Raw genomic sequence first — 12,223 nt, 5'->3', positions numbered from 1 at the left:
GCTTGTGTCAGATTATAGACCTGTGAGTTTAACTTCTGTTCCAGGAAAATTAATGGATGCACTGGTTAAAGAAGCACTGCATGATCATCTAGATAAGACTTCAGTTATAGCTCGGACACAGCATGGTTTTGTTAAGGGAAAGTCTTGCCTGACCAATTTGATTGTATACTATGATGCAGTCACAAAAGAACTGGATGCAGGGAATAACTTTGATATTATATATTTGGATCTTAGAAAGGCTTTTGATACTGTTGCACATGGAAAACTGCTGCACAAATTGGAGCAGTGTGGCATTGGAGCAAATTGCTGCTATGGATAAAGGGATGGTTGAGGGGGAGAAGACAGAGAATGGTAATCAATGGACACTGCTCATCGTGGACTAATGTTATTAGTGGAGTCCCTCAGGGTTCAGTGTTGGGTCCATTGTTGTTTTCTGTATTTATAAATCATATTGATGATGGTATATCAAGCTTTCCAAGTTTGCAGACGATACAAAGGTTAGCAGGGTTGTTAAGGACACTACTGACAGTATGCTGCTGCAACAGGATCTGTTTGTTATTTGGATTTTAGGAGCATTAGCAACTTTAATATAACTGGATGAGATCTATCCAGTTATATTAAAGGAGGCAGCAAAGGAAGTAAGAAAACCCTTAGCCATAATTATGAGAGCTTCTTTGGACTCAGGGGAGATACCCATAGACTGGAGATGTGCAAATGTGTGACCCCAATTCACAAAAGAGAATCAAAGGCTGACAAAGTAATTATAGACCTGTGAGTTTAACTTCTGTTCCAGGAAAATTAATGGAGGCACTGGTTAAAGAAGCACTGCAGGATCATCTAGACAAGGCTTCAGTTATAGCTCGTACACAGCATGGTTTTGTTAAGGGAAAGTCTTGCCTGACCAATTTGATTGGATACTATGATGCAGTTACAAAAGAACTGGATGCAGGGAATAACTTTGAGATTACATATTTGGATCTTAGAAAGGCTTTTGATACTGTTGCACAAATTGGAGAAGTGTGGCATTGGAGGCAAATCGCTGCTATGGATAAAGGGATGGTTGAGAGGGAAAAGACAGAGAGTAGTAATCAATGGACACTGCTCATCGTGGACTGATGTTATTAGTGGCGTCCTTCAGGGTTCAGTGTTGGGTCCATTGCTGTTTTCTGTATTTATAAATGATAATGATGATTTTATATCAAGCTTAATGTCCAAGTTTGCAGACGATACAAAGGTTGGCAGGGTTGTTAAGGACACTACTGATGCTATGCTGTTGCAACAGGATCTGGAAAGGTTGAGCAGATGAGCTGAGAGTTGGCAAATGAAGTTTAACGTTGACAAATGTAAAGTACTACATATGGGAAACAGTAACCCCAGAGCAACATATCAACTCTGTGGTACTACCCTGACAGTGGTAGAGAATGAAAAGGACCTGGGCATAATTGTGCAGCAGATATGAAGTTTTTCTGAGCAGTGCAGACGGTCTGCAAGAGTAGCTCATGGTGTCTTGTCAATGATATACAGGAATTTTTCTAGCAGGGATAAGGAGGTGATTATCCCCTTGTATAAGGCAATGGTCAGGCCACACCTTGAGTACTATATACAGGTCTGGAGGCCTCATTTTAAGAAGGACGTAGAGCTGTTGGAACGAGTACAGAAAAGGGCAACAAGATTAGTGAATGGAACAATGGGTTGCTCTTACGAAGAAAGACTTAAATTTTGCAAATTACAGTGTCTGGAGACTAGGCACCTGTGAGGTGATCTGATTGAGGTGTATAAAGCTTTCAATGGTTTGAGCATGCTGAATGCTGATGGAATTCTTCCTCTTGCTCAGAATAATTGCCTGAGAGGGCATAAATTCAAATTGAGGAAAGACAGATGTAGGATAGATGTGCGGATTTTGCCTTTATCCAGCGGGTGGTCGGTTGATGGAACAGACTTCCATCCTTTGTTGTGGAAGTTGATAGCCTAAATAAATTTAAGGCTGAGCTGGACAGGTACTAGTGAATGGAACAAAGGGTTACTCTTATGAAGAAAGGCTTAAGTTTTCCAAATTACAGTGTCTGGAGACTAGGCACCGGCGAGGTGTATAAAGCCTTGAATGGTTTGAGTATGCTCAATGCTGATGGGATTCTTCCTCTTGTTCAGAATAATCACCTGAGAGGGCATAAATTCAAATTGAGGAAAGATAGATGCAAGATAGATGTGTGGAAATTTGCCTTTAGCCAGCGGGTAGTTGATTGGTGGAACAGACTTCCATCCCTTGGTGTAGAAGTTGATATCCTAAATAAATTTAAGGCTCAGCTGGACAGGTATATCGAACGAAAGGAGGGGTGAAATGGGAGTTTTTTTTTTTTTTTTTGGCTGATGCTGCATAAGCTTGCTTTCTTACATCATATGCCTCTACTAATGCTAATGCTAACAGGATCTAGAAAAGTTAGGCAGATGGGCTGAGAAGTGGCAACTGAAGTTTAACATTGACAAATGCAAAGTATTCCATATAGATAACAATAACCCAAGAGAAATGTACTAACTATGCGGTACAACACCCGGAGGTGGTGAATGATAAAGACCTGGGGATAATTGTGCAGTGAGATATGAAGTTCTCTGAGCAGTGCAGAGGGGCTGCCAGAGCACGTCATGGAGTTTTGTCAATGATATATAGGAATTTTTGTTAGCAGAGACAAGTGTACCTTTGTATAAAGCAATGGTCAGGCCACACATTTAGAACTGCATACTCAAGTTGTGAGTACTGGAAGCCTCATTTTAGGCTGACACAAGTAATTATAGACCTGTGAGTTTAACTTCTGTTCCAGGAAAATTAATGGAGGCACTGGTTAAAGAAGCACTGCAGGATCATCTAGACAAGACTTCAGTTATAGCTTGTACACAGCATGGGCAACAAGTTTGGTGAGAGGAACAAAGGAGTGTGCTTACGAAGAAAGGCTTAAGTTCTGCAAGTTTCAGCATCTGGAGACTAGGCACCTGCGAGGTGACTGATCAAGGTGTATAAAGTCTTGAATGCTTTGAGCAGGCTCAATGCTGACAGGATACTTCCACTTGCTCAGATTTAGAACCTGAGGGGGCATAAATTCAAATTGAGGAAAGACAGTTGTAGAATAGATGTGTGGAAGTTTGACATTTGGGTGACCAGATGGGTGAAAATGGTAAGGTTTTTTTTGGGCTTGTGCTGTATAAGCTTGCTTTCTTGCATCATATGCCTGAGCTAATGCTAATATTCCTCCCTCATTCCTTCATTTTTACCCCTTAAGCCTTTAAATGTTTCAGTCAGATCTCTCCCCACGACTCATGACGTGTCTAGTTATTATGCTCTACAGATCACGTTTTCTAAACCATTCCACATAGGTATAATGCATAGCATTCTTCACAAAGCTAGTCAACCTTCCATGCACCCTCTCCAAAAGTTCGGTATCTTTATTTACACATGGCATCCACACCTGGATACAGTATTCAAAGTTTGATATCACCAGTGTCTTATAAAGAGGGATAATGAGTGTCTTATAATGGGGATTTTAATTTCCCAGATATTGACTGGAATTTGTGGGTTGGTCACTCGCACACTAGCAAGGCTTTTGTGGATTTATTGGATGATTGTTTTCTACAGCAGCATATTCGGGAGGCAAATAGAAGGAGTAATACTCTTGATCTGATTATCAGTAGTGATTCTTCATGCATTAAAAATCTGCAGATAAAGTCACAAAGGAGGTTAGGCAGGCAAAGGCAGATTATGAGAAATCTTTGGCAAAGGATGCAGAGAAAAACAGCGAAGAGTTTACTTATGTAAATTCTTCGCTGTTTCTTGTTTACATAAGTAATGGTTACTTATATAAACACTGTTACTTATATAAACTCTAGAAGGAAGGAGATGAATCAGATTGGTCCACTTGATATCGATGGTTCAACTGTTGATGATCCTGCTCAGGTAGCTAACAAACTAAATGAGTATTATGCATCTACATTCACACATGAGGAGTTATTCAGGGAGGGAAAAGCTAGTGGTGAATTAAACTCTGGCAGTGAGCTAGATGATTTTGTAATAACTGAGAGCAAAGTGGAGGAGAAATTGTTGAAGATAAACATAAGAAAGGCACCTGGGGTGAATGGGATCTATCCAGTTAAAGGAGGCAGCAAAGAAAGTAAGAAAACCCTTAGCCTTAGTTATGAGAGCTTCCTTGGACTCAGGGAAGGTACCCATGGACTTGAGATGTAAATGTGACCCCGATTCACAAAGGAGCATCAAAGAGTAACACATGTAATAATTACAGAAGTGTTAGATTAACTTCTGTTCCAGGGAAATTAATGGAGGCACTGGTTAAAGAAGCACTGCACGATCATCTAGACAAGACTTCAGTTATGGCTCGGACACATCATGTGTTTGTTAAGGGGAAGTCTTGTCTGACCAATTTGATTGGATACTATGATGTGGTCACAAAGGAACTGGATGCAAAGAATAATTTTGGTATCATATATTTGTATCTTAGAAAGGATTTTGATACTGTTGCACATGGAAAACTGCTGCACAAATTGGAGCAGTGTGGCATTGGAGGCAAATTGCTGCTATGGATAAAGGGATGGTTGAGTGGGAGAAGACAGAGAGTGGTAATCAATGGACACTGCTCTTCGTGGACTAATGTTATTAGTGGAGTCCCTCAGGGTTCAGTGTTGGGTCCATTGTTGTTTTCTGTATTTATAAATGATATTGATGGTGGTATATCAGGCTTAATGTCCAAGTTTTCAGAAGATACAAAGGTCGGCAGGGTTGTTATTGACACTAATGACAGTACACTGCTGCAACAGGATCTAGAAAAGGTGAGCAGATTAACTGAGAGATGGCAACTGAAGTTTAATAAACGAAAGTACTGTATATGGGAAGCAATAACCCCAGAGTAACGTATCAACTGTATTGTACTACACTGACATTCTATTCATCATCTGATTAGCATAGTGAAGAAAATCATCAAAAGTTAAATAATGAAGTTTTTTCTTTCCAGTCTCAAACCTATTGTTAGTCAGGTAAACTACAGCTGCATATTTCCTCACTAAATTTTCTGGTAAAAGAAAATGTGCCTGAATATTTTGAACTAGAGGACCAGTTGTATCTTCAACAGCTTTGTATACTCTTTACACAAAATCTCAAACTGCTGCCTACAGCTCTTCTAATTAATAACAGTTTTATCAATTACTTCATCAAGGTCTTTTCTATTTCATGATGACAGCTTTTTTGCTAGAAACTTCCTTATAATAGTATTGTCAAATTCATAATACCTTTCAATCAGCATTTTCTGTGTTTGAGGAGTAATTCGAAAGGTCCATTGTTTTCTTAAATGTGTGGAATAATGCAATAATCTTTCAACTTGTTGATATGTTCAATAATGATTAAGATCACTAACCAACAGCTTTAGCTGAAAATCACTCTGTTCAAGATTTCCCTGAAGAAAATGTTCAGCAGCATCTTGAGTTTTTTAATGTGGAGATGAAACAACTGAATAAGAAAAAATTGTACTACCCTGGCAGTAGTAGAGAATGAAAAGGACCTGGGGGTAATTGTGCAGGCAGATATGAAGTTTTCTGAGCAGTGCAAATGGTCTGCAAGAGTAGCTCATGGTGTCTTGTCAATGATATACAGGAATTTTTCTAGCAGGGATAAGGAGGTTATTATCCCCTTGTATACTGTACTGTATACAGGTCTTGAGGACTCATTTTAAAAAGATGTAGAGCTGCTGGAATGAGTACAGAGAAGGGCAACAAGATTAGTGAATGGAACAAAGGGTTGCTCTTACGAAGAAAGGCTTAAGTTTTGCAAATTACAGTGTCTGGAGACTAGGCACCTGCGAGGTGACCTGATTGATCTATATAAAACCTTGAATGGTTTGAGCATGCTCAATGCTGATGGGATTCTTCCTCTTGCTCAGAATAATTGCCTGAGGGCATAAATTGAAATTGAGGAAAGACAGTTGTAGGATAGATGCACTGAAGTTTGCCTTTAGCCAGCGAGTGGTTGATTGCTGGAACAAACTTCCATCTGTCATAGAAGTTGAAAGCTTAAATTGATTCAAGGCAGAACTAGACAAAAATTTGGAATGAGTGGATGGGTGAAATGAGAAGGGTTTTTTTTTACTTGTGCTATCTAAGCTTGCTTTCTTGCATCATGTGCCTTTACTGATGCTAAATCTCTCTCTCTACTTGCAAAATTCTGATAAATCACAGATAGAACATAATGTACCCTTCAAACTGCCTGCTTACACCATGTTGAGATTTGTCTTTCTATGTCATAATGCCCTCCTTCCTTCTAGCCCATTTCTGATCATTAATTACACTCCCGGGCATCTTTGTTGCAGCTTTTGCTGTAGTTCTTTATTAATATCATTAGTATTATAATGGCTAGATGATTACAAAGAAGCAAACCTTTTCTGTATTTTTTTATCATTTATACCTTCCCCATCATCAAAAAGTGGCTATCCAATTTTGCTTTGAACTTTACCAAACTCTCCACTTCACCCACTCTGGCAGTCCATGTTGCCTGAAAGCAAACTTCATTTGATCCAGCATTCTACCAGAATTTTGTATTAGTGCCTTCCTCCTGGTTCTTCCCTTCAACCAGTGAAAAAATACCTCCCTCATTCATTTTACTGATTCTCTTTGAGGCCTTATAACTCTATCAGATACCCCCCCCCCATTGACAATATTTGCAATCCACACCTTTTAAGCCATTCGCTCATATTGACATCAATGAGCACCTCTCACCAATCTAGTTGCCCTGCTCTGAATCCTTTCTAGAAACTCATGGAGCTACTAAAAAAGATTCAAAGGATTCTTTCTTCAAGTGTGCTTTCCAGACCTGAATGCAGTACTCTAAATGGCACCTCACCTTAATCTTATATAAAGGGACAATGATATCCTTTTCTCTACTTGAAAAGGTTCAATATGTCATAGACAGGACATCATGTGCCTTCTTAGCCACCTTCCTACAATTCATGGTAGATTTTATATCTGACTGAATTATATTGTCCAGGAAGGTATTTTGGTAGAGTGATTAATTACAAGATTGAATTAACTGACAGTGCTGAGAAATTGGCTGTCACCACCCAGTGACAAGTGAAAAGTTCTGCACCAAGATTATAAACCAATAATTGAAAAAAATGCTTGTTTCAATGACAGTTAATCTGGAAAAGTCATCAAAACAACAATCCAAAGTAAAACCAAGCTTCAGACCAAATGAAAAACTGAAAGTAATATTAGTTCATCTCTGAATAGGCAACACAAATATTATTCTTCTTACCTTTAGAGGCAGATCCCCTTCAACATCATCATTGTAATGTTTTGCTTTCAGTAAAACATATCCTTGTTCTATTACACAATATATGCAGTACAGTGCCAGAATCTCTTTGCTCCAGCCACCAATGAAGTCCCACTCACTCTACCTCACTTTTGGATAATGAAACAAATGTCTCAAATATTTTCAATTTTTTTAAAACCAATCATTACTGAGAAGTTTACCACACAATCACTGCATACCACCTCCTCAGCTAAGAAAACAAACCTCCATTTCTGGTAATAGTTTTTTTATTTTAACAGTAAGCTTCCAAGCTTGTCATATTTTCCCATTGTAGAAATTTGAACCGTTTCATATCTTGTGAATTTAAGTTAATAAAATATGAAGGCACTTCTTGGTTTGTAATAAATATGATGATTAAGTTTTATTAATTTTTTACTGGAAAAATTTTTCAATTTAATTAATTTTCATCAGTCTGCTTTGAATATAAACTCTTAACAGGGCCTGCCTCATAGCAACCATTAAATCATGTGGAACTTCTCAATCAATTATCAAACTAGTAGCTACAAATCTAATTGCTAGTGGGCATATTTCAGAAGGCGTGCAGTTGCTTTGTCTTATTGATAAGGGATTAGATGCATGTCGTTATCTTCAGGGCTCAGGCCAGTGGGAACAGGCTGTTTGGCTTGCTAAGGTATGTTGAAAGTACTTTAAGGAATTTATTTTATATTCTCCCTTCTCTTCCCTTCTTCTGAGTAGTGTTATCAAAATAAATTTGAAGACCGGTATATTATTGTAAAACAGCTGCAAAAGCCTATTGAAATTAGGATTACCTGTAGTAGTCCATTGCAGTTAATTAGCCAATATATCATTGTTTTTATAAGTACATTGCTGTTTATGTAAAAAAAAAAATTATATTATTTATGCAATCAGTACACTATTGTTTATCCGAATAGTATATTGCTTACAAAGTAAATAGGCATTATTGGGTAAACAATAGGCAGTGTGCTAAAAACTTTTAGCAGTCATGCCTTGTGCAGTTTGTACAGAAAAACAGAAAGGGCATAAAAAATTATTACTCAAAGTTACATCAGTTTAAGGTCTAGCATTCCTCCACAGTGGTATTCACTTTCAGTCTGCATCATTAATTATATTTTAATAGAAGTTTACCACACAAAAATTTAGTTAATTTACAGTAGGGTACCTTGATTTTTTTCGAGGGGGTGGCCTGATGCCATGTTTTTCAGGAATTGTTCCTCCGAAGTGGTTACATGATACATGATGTTACACCATCGCTTCCGATCATGTGACATATGACATAAGGTGGTCATGTGACATGCATGCAGAGGCAACTGCTGAGGGATTAGATGCATGTCGTTATCTTCAGGGCTCAGGCTGTTTGGCATCCTAAGGTATGTTGACAGTACCTTAAGGAATTTATTTTATAATCTCTCCCCCCTCTTCCCTTCCCTTCCTCTGAGCCTTGCTGTCGTAAGCTGGCCACATGACATCAATGGTGTTATTCCTGCACTTTTCTTCGAACTCAGCAACCAGCAGCCTGAGAAAATGCGGGTATCCTCTTGTACACGTGCAAAGAATGATAGGGAAGTAGTGCTAAAATGAATGCATTCTTTCTGTATATGTGGCAGGCACACAGAAAAACATGCCTGCCACATATACGTCCACAGAACTGACTAAAGTTTTGAAGTGAAAGCTAGTCACATGGTGTCATACACATAAGCTGGTCATGTGACATGCCTTGCTTTCTCGGATCTCAGCAACAAGCAGGGAGACTATGGGTACCCTCATCTATACCTTCGTAGAATGCTACGGAAGTGCTCTACAGTGAATGCTGTCTTTCCACTGACTGCCTGCTGGCATAGCACACATTCAGTGACGCAAAAAGCAAAACATATGAAAGAGATTATTTAGGATAAAAACACATCAAAAATCCACGGAAGGGATACTCTCTTGTAAAATTTTATATTCTTAAGATAAAAAAAACAAGCAAAAATTCTTAAGATAAAAACACGCTAACATATTCCCAGGATTAAAACACACCAACATAAAGGGGTTACAGTATGCAAAATAGAAGGAATACCAAAGGTTAAAAGGATTTTCATAAGTGTATCCCTTTCTTGGATTTTTGCTTTTTTCCAACTGCATGGCATGCAGTCGATGGCACAAAAAGTAAAACCCATTAATCAAAAAGAATAAGGATAAAAACACATCAAAAATCCACAGAAGGAATACCTGATTGTAAAAATTAACACTCTTAAGGTGAAAACACACACTTCGATTTAAAAAAAAAAAAGCAAAAAGCAAAAAGCTACAAAAGGAGCACACTCTTGTGAAAATCCTTTTAATCTTCGGCATTCACTGTAGCATTGCTTCACTAGCATTCTACAAATGTATAGAAAATGATACCCTTATTCTCTCTCTATCTCTGCTTTAACATCAGATGTGTTATTATGCTTAAATCTTAAGCAATATTGAATCAACAGTGTTTGCACCTTGTGAGGAAATGTGAACTTCAGAGGTACATGCAGTTTGTGTATATTTTTTATTATTATTTAATATTTACAATGTATTTTTATGTTATTGTTGTTTCTTGATGTGCTTTCTTGTGTTGTGTTTATTTTACATAAAATTATTCAATTCATATTTTATAATAACAACATTGTGTAAACTGATATGGTCCCTAAAAAGCACAGTAAGAAGAAAATTTCAATTAAATTAAAAAAAAAAATATATATATATGGCAAAAATTTCAACATCTGACGTCTTGGAAAGAATATTAAAATAAAAATTAGTTTTGTACATCGGCTAAGGGCGCCTCTGTAGCCAGGTGGGAAGGAGCAGCAGTGCGTAGCACACGTTTCTCGAGCCCGTCACCACCAAATACGGAGGATGCGGAAAGGTCAAGGAATGACCACCGCATATCCCGGAGCAATATGGCCTTAGTTGCTAATGCTCCTAAAAACCAACCAAACAAATAAAAACATCGGCTAGGAGGGGGGGGGATTTTATTCCACCGGGGTGAAGCTCACGAATCCAGAAAAATCCGATTTTCTTTTTTTTTTTTTTTTTCCTTACAACTATACATACTGCTTGATCTAACAAAATTCAGGGAAAAATTAATGTGATTGATACATATGCAAAGATGAATAAGATTATTATAGTATTTAAACATTTGATTATAATTAGTTAAGAAAATACAGTATAATCCAGTGAATGTATTTAATAACACAATAAATACAATATGATACAGTAAAAGCTTTCGAGATGATCGAGTCTCTTTATCAACTAATAGATTGAAATTTGAATACAACTGATATAGTTATGTGTGCAGTGAGCTGAGAGTGAAGTCACATTATTCATTCAAGCTGGTTTCCTATTGTTGTCGCATGGACATACACTGTTTTTATTCCAGCGTTTGTCAAGGTGTAAAATGGTTGTCTCCAGGATGGGGTGCATTCTCATGCCTTTGCAGCGGTTTATGGCCTTCGGATTGTTCAATATATTAAGTGACTTTAGCCATGTGCGGTGACGAAAGTGTCATGAGTGGTCCACTATTTCGAAGTCACGTTTGGGATCGATATCGTGGTTGGTGGCCCAAAAATAAAGTACTGAAGCCTATAACAGCTACAAGGTGATGTGTAATAGAGCCACAGAAAAGGTTCGACAGGCAAAGGCAGTTTATGAGAAATCACTAGCAAACAGAGCAAAGAGGGGGGGGGGATAAAGAATTCTTCACATATATAAATGCCAAGAAGAGCAGGACAAACCAGATTGGACCTTTACGTAAGGGAAAGGGGATAGTAATAAATACACCAGCTGCCGTTGCAGATGAATTCAACAGTTATTTTGCATCGATATTTACAAATGAAAAGCCTTTTGTGGCAATGGGAAATTGTGGGAGCGAAGTTAAAAAATATGTAATTAATGATATTGAAATTTCACAAGATTATTTAATGAAAAAACTTTCGAGCCTACAGACCAGTAAGGCTCCTGGAGTTGATGGAATATACCCTATAATCTTAAGAGAGGCGGCAAGCGAGTGCATTGAACCATTGAGGCTAATTATGCAAGCATCACTAGACTCTGGGGAGATTCCCTTGGATTGGAAAAGTGCAAATGTATCTCCCAAACATAAGGGTGGCTCTAAAAGTGAAGTTGGAAATTATCGACCTGTCAGTCTGACTTCAGTAGTAGGGAAAATCATGGAGGCAATGATCAAGGGTGAAATTCAGGATCATTTGGATTGAATTGAAATTCTCAAGAATACTCAGCATGGTTTTGTAAAGGGAAAACCATGTTTAACAAATCTGGTTCGCTATTTCGAAAGGGTCACTCACGAGCTGGATTTAGGGAATAATTTCAACATTGTTTATTTAGATTTCAGCAAAGCTTTTGACTCAGTCCCACATGAGCGGTTGCTTTATAAGCTGGAACAGGTTGGAATCACTGGGAAAATCCTTAGATGGATAGAAGGATGGCTCCAGGGCAGGAGGCAGAGGGTTGTGATAAATGGCTATTCCTCAGATTGGGTTGATGTAAGAAGTGGGGTTCCCCAAGGATCAGTATTGGGACCACTGTTGTTTTTAATTTTCATAAACAACATTGATGAAGGGATAGAGGGCGTGATGTCTAAATTTGCAGATGATGTTAAAATTGGTAGAGTAGTTAATGATCACTGTCAAGCTGAGCTTCTTCAGAGAGACCTAGATAGACATCAGGAATGGTCAGAAAAATGGCAGCTGTGCTTTAATCCAACAAAGTGTAAGGTATGTGTCCAACAAATAAGTTTTTTTGGGATTACTGTTTCCCAGGTGTAAACCTGGGAAACAGTAATCCCAAAAAAACTTATTCACTTGGTGGAGTTCAACTAAACCCAGTACTGGAGGAAAGGGACTTGGGTGTTACGAT

General features: G+C 38.1%; 1 protein-coding gene across 1 annotated transcript in view; it reads left to right on the top strand.

The window, feature by feature from the left end:
- Positions 1-12,223, top strand: part of LOC150089619 (WD repeat-containing protein 11-like) — a 334,891-nt gene that overhangs the window by 266,255 nt on the left and 56,413 nt on the right. Inside the window, exon 22 of the mRNA XM_090390050.1 lies at positions 7,796-7,988. Coding sequence (XP_090246176.1) covers positions 7,796-7,988 — 193 coding nt within the window. The remainder of the gene's footprint in view (positions 1-7,795; positions 7,989-12,223) is intronic.

Source organism: Mastigoproctus giganteus, chromosome 2 (assembly GCF_048544385.1).
Source record: "Mastigoproctus giganteus isolate SK-2022 chromosome 2, ASM4854438v1, whole genome shotgun sequence".
Classification (NCBI taxonomy): Eukaryota; Metazoa; Arthropoda; class Arachnida; order Uropygi; family Thelyphonidae; genus Mastigoproctus; species Mastigoproctus giganteus.
The sequence above is the reverse complement of the archived record's forward strand: the minus strand, read 5'-3'. Positions and strand labels throughout refer to the sequence as shown.